Below are 13938 nucleotides of genomic sequence, written 5' to 3' on the forward strand. Positions count from 1 at the left end.
CCTGCATATCTGAGAGAGATAACCCTGACCTTATGCAGAGCTGGCACACAGACCTGCGACCTGACACACTGCACATGTCTTTAAGAGCTGTAACGAACACCGCTTTTCAGACATAGTATTTTCTGTTCCTGTATTTCCCAAAACCTATTTTCTCTTTAGCGTAAAAAAGGAAGACTGTACGTGAAAAAGAATCAGTTACCCAGATGTTAAAGTTTGAAAGGCTGCTGTTAATGCATTCATGTGTATTTCAAGTGGCTTTAAAACTACAGGGTATCCAGCTTCGTTTTAAATTTGGACTCAATACAAAAACATTACACTGACATAATTTTAATTGGCTGATTACAGTAGCATTTCATAATCTTTTGAACACTGTCATATGAAACTGCAACACCCAGTTTCGATTCATCTTGAAATGAGACCATGTGTCAGATATAAAAATGCACTTTGGTTTAGTTTTGAATCCGGCGCACCATTTCAGCTTATTGGAAAACAAAATGAAAAGGTGCACTTTCTGAACAACTGCAGGTGGTGTTTTCAGTTTGTCACATATGTACACATATAGACACACACACACACACACACACACAGGGCTGCACACGCTTGTGCAAAGTTTCTGGTTTCATTTCCAGCAGCAGATGAACAGAAAAGGGAGGATGCGTAGGGGCGGAGGGGAGAGGGGAGGAGGGCAGATAGAGGAAGTGAAAATGAAATCCAGCTCGAAGATCGTCTATGTTTTCTTTTAAGACAACCATTCACATCTAGAGTTATTTTATATATTTTTTGTATTTTATTTTAAACATGCGTTCGTTTGGACTTGAACTTTGGGTACGTATGGGTTTATTAAACAGGAAAGAGTCATATTTGCACTATAGGGAAGTGTTATTTTAGCTTTGTAGAGGAGGAGATTATTTATTAATCACAATGCAAAACGTACACCTCACGCATATTCAAATATGTAAGTAGATGTTAAAATCAAATGTTTAAATTATTTTCAGGGTGCTTGAGCTAACATTAGTCCAAAGGCCGCAGTTGAAAATACAAAGTTCACAAAAGTAAACGAAAATTAATATCTACTTAAAGCTTTCTCTCGGATTTTTTTTTATGGTACCAAGAAATAGGAGCGGAGTGAGCCATCTTCGCGGCGGGTTGTTGTTGGGAGCGCGCACGCGGCCAAGAGACTTCCGCGACGCCGCTCGACTCCGACCCAAAGCGAGAGCACGAGAGCAGGAGGGGGATTTCCAGCTCGAGCCCCCACTTCCCGAAGCAGCCGTTGTTTTGCTTTCGGTCTGGGCGCAGAAACAGAAATAAACGACGGCCACACTTTCCTTTTTTTTTTTTTTTTTTTTGCTGTCACCCCAGACTTAAAGCCTCGAACAATTTAACTTGGGCCAACTTCGGCCGCGCTTGTGACTCCCGACGGCAGGACTGTGAGGCCACAGGCCGTCCAAACTGAACAGGTAACGTTTTTATTTCCGCATATTACAGCCGTTGAACTGACTAGCGCTCGCCAACCGCACAGACTTCCTAACAGGACGACGTGACGGATCCCGAGCTCGCTTGCCTAAGTGAAAGTAGTACTTGCAGTTTTTCTCTGCCTTCGTTGACTACGTACGGGATTTATTTTCACTTTAGGCTCCGTCGTGTTTTTCGTTCGGCTCGCTGGCAGGCGGCGGACAAACAGACCGCTGTTAACTTTCGACCTGACCCCTGTTACTAAACCAGACTTTACTCCCAAATAAACACGCTGCCAACCTCTCGAAAGGTTTAGCTAATGCGGCTACAGCTTTGAACTCTTCTGCTAACCCCATGTCCAGCGTGAAGGGGGGGGCGACCGTTTTGTAGACGTTAGTTCTAACCGTTATTTTTTTAAAACTCGTTCGTGAAGGAGACGTTAAGGTCTCGTGCTGCATCTCATTTAACCTGCATTAAATAGATGACATGTTGAAGCGTTGTTTGGTAAGCATTGAATAACATATTTGTATGTTTATGAGAAAAAAATAGTTAATATCACCTGGCATTTTTTAACTTTAACAGTTTATCCACTTTTTAATTCATTTTTTTAAACCAGGATATTACATTTTCCTCATTGTGCAATCAGGAACACAAAAAAACCTACTATACACTATTATAACTCGAAATTTTGAAATTAATTTAATGACTACCACATGTAACACTCCTTTTAATGCATTCCCTATTAACATGTTTAATTATCACATTGTATTCTGGTTAATCCCACAGTACATATTAATGAAACAGCAGGCCGGATGCAGCTGGAAGTTTCCGCCGTGCTTTGCTCATAAAGAAGGGATGATATTTTGTGTTTGATTCTCTGCCATGTCACCCTGTTTGACCTGTTGGGGAGCTCAGTCTCACGTCAGGCGGCGGCGGCGGCGGCGGCGGCGGCGGCGGCCTGTTGGCACACAGTGCAGTGTTGCAGGGAGTGTCAGGCCCACCGGACTTTGATCAGGCTGCAGGGATACTAACCCTGGCTTTTAAATGCTGGGCTTATTTCCTTTTACGTTAGCACGCTGTCTGTTTTTCTGTTCCTTTTTTGTGTGTGTGTGTGTGTTTGAGTGTGTGTGTTATAAAATATTTCCTACAAAAAATAAAGAAGGCAAACATGGGTCTGAGGATAGGAGTCGACCACCGTGACAGTTTTATTTGCCAACGGTGATTTGTGGCGCCTGTTCTTTGCTAGATCTTAAAACAGCGAACAAGGGCTGGGGTTTTATCTTTACAACGACAGACAAAAGTGATTCATTGTCTCCTTAATCGCTCACAAAAGATGAAGAAAAAAAATAGTTGTGTCTGCTTCCTGTTGCAGTGAGGAGGAGGCGGAGTAGACCACGTGTTTCAGAGTTTGAAATGTTCCCCCTGTGTTAATTACAGCCAAGTTTATTGTTGTGACATGCCATATTTGTTTTTAATGGGGAAAAAAAAATGTTAGGTTTTAATATAAGTGGTCCCACATGCAGCTGTTGTTGTTGCTAATAAGTATTTGTGTGTGTTCATAGGCCACAATGCCAGTAGAGAGGATGAGGATGCGGCCATGGCTGGAGGAGCAGATCAATTCCTGTCAGATTCCGGGACTGAAATGGGTCAACAAAGTAAGCGTCCGCTGGGCTGGCACACAAACACACACAGAACAACACTCTTGTGGTGCGGTGTGGTCGAAGAGCTGACCAAATGTAAATGTCTGCAGGAAAAGAGGATCTTCCAGATCCCGTGGATGCACGCCGCGCGTCACGGCTGGGACCTGGAGAAAGACGCTCCCCTCTTCATGAGATGGGCCATACACACTGGTAATGCACAGATTTAACTACAGTAAACTCTCACTGCTTCTCCTTTTTCGGCGGTTTTCATTTTCAGATGTGCCACACACACCACACCAGTTATCTGCCACAAATCAAAGAAACGTTTGATATACACATTTTTGTTGTAGTTATAGGAGTATGATACGCAGTTAGGCCAGGGAGGTTTCTTTAAGGTAACTTAGACGGCACACACTGGTTCTGTGTCTGAACTTTTGCCACATTAGTAAAGAAGAAACTGTATGAAAACACATCTTTATTCTTGGGATGTCCCCCCACGTTCACAAAAGGATTTTTCCGTATGACGTAGAATATGTTTTGCATTAATTTTCACACTCATTCATGCGGAAATTGTGAACAGGAAATGCTGCTTTGTTTTCAGTTCTACATTTTAAGTATCTGGAAAGCAGGAGAAACCAGTATTTACCTGCAACGAGTGGTTTAATGACAAATAAATGACCTGATCGTACAGTCTTCAAGTGGCTGTCAGTCCCAAAGATCTCTGTTTGCGTTCTCTGTGGCAATACGTGTCAGGTTTTTTCTTTTTAACCTCGTCCCACAGATCCAAACAGTGTTGTCTGTGCAACGCCGTCACTCGGGTTGAATGTTGCGCCACCCTTTGTGTCTGTCGGAGAGATAACTACAGGGAGACGGATTATGTACACAAACCTGGATCTTTTGATTTCATAATATTGTAAAAGCAACAACTTTCATTTAATTTCACCGGTGACTAATCGGCTTACTCATCATTTTGTTACCTCAGACAGATACTGAAATGATTTAAAAAAAAAAAAAAAAAAAAAAGATTTGTCATAACAAGACTGTGCAAAGAAAACTGTTTGTTTGTCTTCATGTTGAATCTTAGTAATACAAATATGTTTTCAGTCAAGATGATGCATGCACACTAGTAATACCGGTAGCGCCGTAGATCATTGCGAGGAATTGTGATGATCGTAAAAAGAGATTATACACTTTTTCTCTCTCTCTCTCTTGCTGTTCAGGTAAATACCAGCCAGGCGTAGACCGTCCAGATCCAAAGACATGGAAGGCCAACTTCCGTTGTGCCATGAACAGTCTGCCAGACATCGAGGAGGTGAAGGACAAAAGCATCAAAAAGGGAACTAATGCCTTCAGAGTCTATAAAATGCTCTCCTCCACTGAGAGAAGCTTGAAGAAAGGTGAGTGCTGCTGCCGTGGCGACGAACTCCGTCATCGTTTATCCTGAAATTTATTTATATTTGCATATTTACTGCATTAAAACACTTGGTTTTAATAAACGATTTCTCTTTGTGTCCATTTAGGAAAGAAGAAGACAGACAAGGAGGGAAAGCCCAGGGGAAATAAAGAGGTAGATGAACACATGAAAGCTGTTCTCTCGCATGGCAGAATACAGTAGTGGAAATAATGACGCCACAAACGAATGTTTCTGATTTCTCTCCTAAGGCATTTCATTTGAACTTTTCGGCGTATAAACAGCTACTCCTTCTGGCAAGTTTGGTGACATATTTGGCATCACAGATGTAGTTTTCTGAGAAATGTTTGCTGCCTTTGTTCTTGCCAAGAAGGAGAAAAACACTTCTGGTAATTTTGCTCGGCCTTGAGTGGCTGCCAGATTATCTTAGTGGCAGATCGACTCTGGATCCAGTCCCAACTTGACACAGACATTTACCAGAGAATAACCACAATAACCAACCTTTCCCTTTGGTTCCTTCTCGGCAAACTGTGGGCATGTTAAAGCAGTCACTGCTGTATGTAAATTTATAATGAGGTGAAGGAATTGGCTGGAACACAAACAGGAACACAAACATTCATTTAGTTAACAACATACAGGATGTCCTAACTTTCTAAAAGTACTAAGTATTAAATCAGAAAACCTCAGCGCTGGCTCTGCTGCTAAACAGAGGACTAGATGAACAGAAACGGCGAGACACAGACTCTTTTTGTGACGTGTTTAGGAGCGAACGAGCATGCTTGTGTAATATTTGGCAAGTTAGCTTAGGACAGTTCGGCCAGTTTCATTTGTGTGTGTTTACATGCCTGAAATTCTTCAAATATTAGATTTTTATCCTGGTTTGATCTTACTCGGAAAAGTGTACCAAGTGCTCTCTGTTGCTACATACTGGCCGTTGTCTCACAGTTCCTCCAGCATCAGACTTAAAATGTCATTACTACATTTAAGATAAACTCCAATCTTATTGGTTGTCAGTCTTACTGGGATGAACGTATGCCCTGTAGACTGCATGAACAATTAACTACACCAATGACCATCTACGTCTTCTTCTTCCTTCCTTTCTGACCAGCAGGTAGCTCCTCCGTCTCCAGACAGGACTCTTGCTGAAGCTAATGCTGGACCTATCGATTATACCAAACACGAAGCCATCAAGCAGGAAGCAGTGGAGCTAACGGTGGCTGACAGCGCACCAGGTATCTCGCCGCCGTCTTCTTTTGCTGTTACGCCGTTGAGATGTGTGTGTGTGTGACCTGTCCCTGGTTTTCGCATAGCAAATTTATTTGCATAGCACCTTTTGTTAGATTGTTACAGGTTAAGAGAGCCATACATTTAGATTATTCATATGTACATATCCTGCTAGACACTTTCCGATATTTAGATGATGTTCTTGCATTAAAGTAAACCGTCATAATGGATCCTGTGTGTCCATCTCAAGCCATCCACAGTTCCGTAGAAGACCACGTGATCACCAGCGAGCAGCTGCCGTTCGTCTGTCAAACGATTGAAGTGACCACTGAGAACGAGGAGCAGACCGTCAGCTCCTCCCACTCGTACCCACTCCAGATCTCTCCCGTGTCCTCATGCTGCGGTGAGACCAACACACATCGTGTCTTAACCACACTGTGCTATGAGATGAAGCATAAGTAGGCTAGTTACAGGGGAACGGGCGTGTCGAGGCGGCTATTCTGAGTAGATTTGACCGCAGTTACCTTTATTTAGATTGTAGTGGTTAGAATTTAACAGCTTCTTACTAGACAACAGCCAGTGGTGTTTTTTTTTTTTTCTGACTCCCAAGCTTGAAACAGTTTTTAGCTTTTGATTGAACCAACCGAAAAAAAAGTGATTCAGACAGTGACCCGGTGAACTGTTAATATCTGTAACGCTGATGATGGAGGAAGGTAGTGACTGTCACCAGATATAAATCTTAAGCAGATGTGTGGGGAAATCAGACGAATGTGATAAAATAACCAGCGTAAGACAGAGAACAGCCATGAACGCAGCTCGACTCACTTCACCGGGGCAGGGTTGTGTAATAGATCTATATCTATAATGTCAAAGTGAAGGCTTAAAGCTCATGAGTTCAAAAAAAAAAAGAAGAAGAAAGGATTGCTTTGCTACTTCTGTTAAACACATCTACGGCCCGCTACAAGTTAAACACGGCGATGTTTGAGTATTTCTTGATACTCAGGCGTTTCATTGCCACCCTGAGATGTGCTTTTGTTGTTGCTCTGTATCAGTCATTCAGCCAGTCGTTCAGGCTGAGCTGGCTGAGCTGGTTCACGCTTGAGCATCTACCTTTATACAGCTACTTCTGCTTCATACTCCTCTCCAGACACAGTATCATTACTTGGAAGAGTCAGGATACAAACTGAAGCCGCTTCATGTGTCCCTTATTGTCAACTTATTAGCCCGTAACTTTAATCATGCCACCTTGTGCAACTGGTTGCTCTGTTATCTCTCTTAATCCTTATCAGTATGATTTACAGTTTGCCACTTTCTGAATGTGGGTTAATGTGAATATGTGTGTGTGTTTTATATTTCTACAGACAGTGACACAGACAGCGATACAGAAGACATCAAAGAGGTTAGTCCTACACCTGAGAGAGAGAGAGAGAGAGAGTGAGAGAGTGGCGACTGAATCACTAATCACTAATATGACTTTCAGGTGAACAGGTTTTTACCTGTTTCAACCTTACTGCTGAAACAGCAAGTGTATGTACAGTCTTCGTGAGCACCAGTATGGCTCCGAGGACATTTTGGGAACAGTTTGTCTCCACTTTCTGACAGCGCTTCAAATGGTTGTTCAAAGGGTTAAGACTTTGTTTTAGGGTTAAGGTTAGAAGTAGAGGTTTGTGTGTGTGTGTGTGTGTGTGTGTGTGTGTGTGTTCCTTCCTGTAATGTTGCGAGAGAGTGAGAAAAGGGAGGGCCTAGTCAGGAACTGATGCCGTCAAACATTAACAGTTTGATTTGAGGTTGTCCTTTGCGGTTTCATTATACCCACAGTTCGCATGCCCATACACACAGCTTACACTAGTACCTACCTAGCAGTAGGCAGCACTATAACAGTATATACGTCTTCTTAACCACGTTGTTATGTTGAAACTCAGATTTAAACCGTATTGTGGAAAGTTTGTTGTGATTAATAACAAGACACAAAGAAAGTGCAGCGGAGTGGTTTATCAGACACCTGTTTAAAGATAATCTGTTGTGTGGTTGGTGTTGTATTAACAACGTAATCCAAAGCAATTTTACCACAACGTACGTCAAATATTAGCCACAACCTTTGCACTGTTCTTTTTTTTTTTTAATTCATGCGGTTGTGTTACCATCTTCTTCTTCTCCTTTTTTTTTTTTTTTTGTTTAAACAGGGTTTAGGTGCAGCCTGGAAGCGCGACTACAACACATCAGTTCTCAGGATTCCCACGTGTTCTCTCCCCGGCATGGACACCTTCGTCAGCCCGAGCAAGCCCAACTTCAGGGTGACCAGCACGCGAGACCCCGCCCCTCTCATCAGCTACACTGACAGCTGGACGCCGACCTACAGCCAAAACTCTCTCGTTTCCACGGCGGCCGGCCACACCCACGAGATGCGCGCAAGTGTCATTATGAAAACTTCCGATGTTACACCCTCCTGACCTCTGACCTCAGATGAGGGAGTACCATCACTGCCTCCAGGGCATAGGAATGACAGAGAATGTTTGTTTTCTCCATCAGGGCCATGTGGGGCCTTAAAAGGTGCAACATCCAAACCTTTGATTTATTGTAACGTCTGCCTGGGCCGTTATGTTTTCCCTTTGCTGACTATTTTTTCAGTACATTCACTTTTTGACTAACAGAGAACAATTCAGTTCTGGTTCAGAACCAGATGCCAGTCGTGACGACGTTGGCATCGCGAGTGGACACGGAGAGCTGCTGAGCTTTAGCAGTGGCTTGAAACTCCTTGGAAACTCAAAGAGAACGCACCTGTTGAAGGAGTTGGTGAAGGCCCGGTTTAGCTGACCTTCCACCACCTACCAGACAGGCGTGTAGAACCAGTCTGTTGTTGTTTCTGAACAGAACCAGTTCTCTGTTGGTTTGAAAAGCCCGACGAGTGGCGAGCACTTAAAGTAAGTTTAGTGTTCCTGCATTGGCCTGTGTGACGTCGGCGTCATGCTCCCTCCGCGTCTAGCAGGGTTTGCAGACCGTCCACGTGCAGTACTGAAATAAAGTGGACCGTACACGGTGACACACACACGTTCTCAGATATATGTCCGTTTTTGGGGTATAGTCTGGCGCTTTGTTCCTCAGTCATCCACGTGTCACTGGTTGATCATTTTTCCTGCTCCTCGATGGGAGATTATCACCACTTTTGTTCTGCAGATGAATACATTTATTTTTTAATATATGCAATCTGAGCATATCACAGGTTGTGATGTGATTTTTTTTTATTTTTTTTTTTAAGCTGCACAGTCTTCATTCGCATTTAGTCTCCATCAGGACCACTTTACAAGTGTCTGACAGTAACGTCTGCTCGAGTGTCGCCGTGCGATGATTCGCTGGGAACGCATGGACAGAACAAAGACGGTGTGTTCCTACTATCTGCGTTCGAAGGCGGAGAAAACTTAATTTAATCTCAACGCGGCTCAGTCGGCAGTAAGTTACAACAAGAATCAAAGGAACGATGTTTTATCAGTGGAAAGTTCTAACTTTCATTAAGCCCTGGTCGGCCCCACAGTGGAAAGCAGGCTTGTGTGTGTGTGTTTATGTGTGTGTGTGTGTGTGTGTCTCTGTCTGTCTGTCTGGAAACCTCAGGACAATGTATTCACCAACACACACGGATGAACTGACAGACAGACTGACAGACTGTGAACAATGTAATCATGTCTTCTCCTCTCCTTTGCCTCCTGGTGTTAATAATGTATATAGCTCATATGTATGTATGCCTGCAAGCCGCTTCAGCACCTTACGGACAGCACTGGCGTGTGTGTGTATGTATGTGTGTGTGTGTGATGGGGGGGAGATAAAAGCTTTATTGATTATGTGTGCCTTTGATAGCGTGGCTGGATTCAAACTACCTGTGCTTTAGTCTGCTAGTGACACATGTACGTAGCCGTTAGGAATATCAGTGAGGTGGCTGAGAGTAGTCGACGGCGTTGTAGGAAGCGTGGAGGAAAGAAGAAGTGGTCACCACTTGAGGATCTGGACCTGGTTACTACTTTAGTAACGCAGAATTTCTATTGCGGCTTTTTCGTGTTCTAGGAAGAGACGATCGAGTCTCATGTTTTCAAAAAGGTTCATTCTTGGAAAAAGGAAAAAAAAAAAAAAAGACATGTAAAGTGAGAAGTTTAACAAAGGACAGGGAACTGTTTGGGCTTTAGCGAGGAGAGGTGGTTGTTTGTGAAGACACACTTTGTTTTTACAGTCTTCTGTCCCCAGCGCAAAATGTCCCCGCTGACTTCAGTGCACAGGTGTTATCACATCCACCTCTTCATTCCTCCTGATAGAAGACAGTAGCCTGCAGCTCCACCCGATTCACATCTCCCTCTCTACAAATATATATATATATAGAGAGAGAACCTTTGTTTTGACCTCATAAAATTTGAATAATGAAGTGCAACACAAAGTGTTTATATTACGTCCTCTCGAGAATCACTGCCCGCTCAGTTATAAACTGTGAGGAGTGTATGACCGGTATGGTAGGATTGTTGGCAGCTAGCAGACTAAAGCACAGTCAGTAGAGCTCCACTGGAACAGCTCTAAAAGTTCCTGCAGGAAATCAGTAGAGTCGGTAGGAATCAGCAACGTTGTCGAACCAAACCCCTAGAAAACTGAACACTGGACGCACACCAAACGATCGTGGTGAATTTATTGAGATTCTCACTGCTTCTAAGGGGTTTGTGTTAGTACGGCTGTAACCATTTCTTCCATTTATGCCTTAGAGCGCCACAAACTCATGGTGACAGGCCGCTTCAAACTTTCTTTGTAGTTAAAGTTCGTCATAGTTCATTATGGAAAAGCCGCAATACATGGGTTTAGATGAACGCAGTCTATACAAATAACCTTGTCAACAGCCGTGACAGACACCTTCCTGTTTATTCTGTCCGTGTAAAAGAGGCTTTCAGACTCAACGCAGCGGTTTGTTGCTGGGCGCATGCGGCGGTCAAAGTTCAACTCGGTAAATCATCATCGTCCCTGCTGTCCCAATCAAATTTTGCGTTTTACTTTTAAGGTTGTACCGCACATGGTTGACCTTCTTGTGTACATCTGTCGCAGTTTAACGTCACCAAATTGGAGAACTTCTGATAAAAACGGTGGGCGACGCAACAAAAACGCGAACCGCACTCGTGTTTCATTGCCCCATATATGACACTTTTCCCTCCACATTGGCTGACATGTTGCTGAAGGCAGTAAACGTTGCCTTTCCCTGTTTATGGCTCGAAAGACTTTCTCCACTAATTTAAAGGAAGATTATTTGTGACTTGGAAGTTTTGCGATCGTCCACTCAGACTCTGCTCTGTGGCGAACGGTGCGCTGAACTCGGCAGCACAAATAGCTTTGTGTCTGAAAGCAGCATTTACCTTTTTTTTTTTTTTTTTTTTGTAAATCTTTGCCATGTGTTACCGTGGTAACATCCTCTCTTAGTGTAATAACCATGAATTGTTTAAACGTGCCAAATGAAGTGCTGTCTGGGATATTCAAATTAAGATAAATAAATACATACATAGAGCGTCTTCCCAGGCCGTTGCACCAGGGCATATTTCAATTTAATTTTGTGTTTTTAAACGTTTTAAGCGAAGTTCCAAATGATCAAGACATCGGGGTCTGATAATCAGATATTCAGACTTTTCCCTCATTTTCATTGCCTTAAAAAAAAAAAAAAAAGGAAAAAGCCCGAGCAGGATATCATAAAGATACTCAGCAAAGAACTAAAGTGCACTTTTACATAGTTGATTTCTGCTTTGTTATGTGTGTAAAAGGGATGTCATTATGACTAAATGTCAACAGTGAAAGTTGAGATATAGTTAAGGATAATATTACAGTGATACTATCATGCAGTTGGTTGATGTTTTCCAACTTTTTCTTTGCGATTCAGAGCCACTGAATCACTGATGAGTTGAAACAGGTCTCTCTCTCTCTCTCTCTCTCTCTCTCTTTCTTTTGCTTAGCACATAACAAAAAGCTGATCATTGGTCTGCTTCTCACCATGCACCAAGAGGTTTTCCACAACACATCACTGTTTATCCTGTGTACATTAAGAAAACTACATGTGAATCAACATGTAAATCTGAATAAAGACTGTTTTTGTATTTATCCCCGAGGTGTGTACACATCATTTAATCACCTGTATAATCAGTGTCAGGGTTAGGGGTTGTCTTATGCACCCAGAAAGATCAGAGTCCAGCTTTATGGCTTCTCAGTCACCCAAGAGAAACTTGTTAACGTGTAGCTGTTAAGATAAAGACGTCCAGTAAAAACAAAGTCCTCCAAAACGAGGCCGTGTTGTTGTTGCTGCTGCTGCTGCCGCTGCTGCTTGGAAAAAGTGAAGCCAGAGTTGGGCTAGAACTCAGGCCCGAGATAAGAGTTAAAGGTTTGCCGCTGACGTGTGCAAGTTAGTACATGTAATGACTGTACAACAAGCAGTGTGTGTGTGTGTGTGTGTGCGTTCGCGCTGAGTGGAAAATACGTGTGTGGTTTTGCTTTTTGTCAAGAGTTGCAGATGTTCTCTTGTTTCACACTTTGACGCTCACCTCGTTCAGTTTAACCGGAGCACTAACTGCTGTTTCAGTTTCAGTTGTTGTTCTCAGTTCTCACTCTACTTCCTGTTTGTCTCAGGGGCCTCGGTGGAGGGCTGCCAAGTCGCCCTGACAACTGGCAACCGCATGCCATTAGTCATGTCTAAGCAGCCTGTCTTTTAATATGGTATATCATCTGCATTTGACGTTCTCTCACTAGCTCCTTTGTGTCCCTATGTCTCCTTCCCCCCCCCCCCCCGCTCCACTTTAATCTCTTGGACCACAAGCAGCAGCAACAGTCATCGCAGAAAGTCCCTACTCTTCTTTCTATTCCCTGTTCTTCAAATATTGGAATCGACAAAGGCATACTTTATCCAATGCAGCTGAATCTGCTCCTTTTTGTAGCAAAAACTAAGTAAAATCTCATGCTGTCATTTCTAGAGGGAAAGCACCATGTTAGCACAAAACTTTAGCTTAGCTTAAATGGATTTTTCTTCAAAGCGCTTTACATTCACATACCCGTTTAATGGCTTACGTTGAGGCAAACCCTGGAGGAGGGCAAACCTGTCTGCAAACAGACCGGACAGGCGGCTCTGCTGTCGTGTGCCACCGACGCCATCTGCTGTTCACTGGTAAAATTGCAGGTTTATTTCTGGTTTTGAAAAAAGTATTTTAATTTACTAGCACCCTGCTGTATTCATTAAGCTAGTGTGACTCAATCAGCTTCATGACTAATTAAGTTTTCTTTTTTTAGACGTGTAAAAAGACAAACCGGACTAGGTTCCTCATTTCATCATCTTCAGTTCTAAATGACTTGAAACGCACATTACACTAAGTGAGTGAGTAACAACACAATCTTAATAATTTTACCCACATTCACGCCTTTAAGTTTGGAGTTTCTGGCCGTACTGCTCAGGCTCATCTGGATATTATCCTCTAGGTTGAGTATTGGGTCATTAACGGGCCCAGTAATGTGACCAGAGACGGACAGGCCATCTGGCATACCGGGAGGGATTTTCCGGGTGGGCCGACAGTCGCAACAATCTTTTCAAATTTACACATTAGTCTGACCGACCCATAAAACCAGTAGATCAGCTGGATTGACACTGGTTGACACCAGATTGACACTGGTCTGCTGCAATCACATTGTTAAACACCAACCCATTTCGCTTTGGTCCTGCCTGTGTAATGGCATTCGGCTAAAAAAAGTCAGCACAAGAGTGTTTGTTTTCTAACCACTGGCCCTTGACCCTTTGACCCCTTGACCCCTTGACTCCTTGACCTACACTGGTCTGCGATTCCCAAAGATCCCGCAAGACAGCAGATGTGGATTACTGCAATAAAACGAGCAAGAAGCAGGCATGAGAAAACAGAGCGGTGGGATCCCTCAAGAAACAGGTTTTGCTTGTGTGGCGATCACTTTATATCGGCTACAGAATCCAGCGTTTTCAAGTGTGAAGTCTTTTTTTATTTAGCGTGGTTTTAAACACCATGTCCAACAGATTTCTTTTCATAAAGGCAAGTCAGGCTAATGTTTATAACGTGGATTACAAAAGGGTGTTGCTCATTATTCCTCAGTTTTCCTGCCAAAATGGCGATTTCAACAAAAAAAGTCACCAATGTTCTGGCTGATGTTCTATGGCCAAATTAGTTTGTATAATTAGCTAACGTCCTCCCACCGTCC

The 13938-nt window shown here is 43.1% G+C and overlaps 1 protein-coding gene across 2 annotated transcripts; it reads left to right on the forward strand.

Moving 5' to 3' along the window:
- Nucleotides 1-1183: 1183 nt before the first annotated feature.
- On the forward strand, nucleotides 1184-12409 carry irf2b (interferon regulatory factor 2b). Of its 2 annotated transcripts, none has more exons than XM_084549765.1 (9): nucleotides 1184-1457; nucleotides 3015-3107; nucleotides 3203-3302; nucleotides 4313-4489; nucleotides 4613-4659; nucleotides 5612-5735; nucleotides 5978-6130; nucleotides 7089-7126; nucleotides 7911-12409. In XM_084549765.1, the coding sequence occupies exons 2-9, from the start codon at nucleotides 3021-3023 to the stop codon at nucleotides 8175-8177; spliced, it is 993 nt and encodes a 330-aa protein (XP_084405891.1). In that variant the 5' UTR covers nucleotides 1184-1457; nucleotides 3015-3020; the 3' UTR covers nucleotides 8178-12409. The 2 variants fall into 2 exon arrangements, with proteins under 2 accessions (XP_084405891.1, XP_084405892.1); XM_084549766.1 differs by having other exon boundaries at nucleotides 1185-1457; nucleotides 5615-5735; nucleotides 7911-12404.
- Nucleotides 12410-13938: the final 1529 nt, after the last annotated feature.

This window comes from Chelon labrosus (genome assembly GCF_963514085.1).
Source record: "Chelon labrosus genome assembly, chromosome: 8".
In the NCBI taxonomy this organism is placed as follows: domain Eukaryota; kingdom Metazoa; phylum Chordata; class Actinopteri; order Mugiliformes; family Mugilidae; genus Chelon; species Chelon labrosus.

Bases quoted from the DNA above. Each gene is read 5' to 3' on its own strand.
- irf2b (XM_084549765.1), top strand. From the start codon at position 3,021: ATGCCAGTAGAGAGGATGAGGATGCGGCCATGGCTGGAGGAGCAGATC. The intron at 3,108-3,202 runs GTAAGCGTCCGC...AAATGTCTGCAG, and splicing joins GACTGAAATGGGTCAACAAA to GAAAAGAGGATCTTCCAGAT. The intron at 7,127-7,910 runs GTTAGTCCTACA...TTGTTTAAACAG, and splicing joins ATACAGAAGACATCAAAGAG to GGTTTAGGTGCAGCCTGGAA.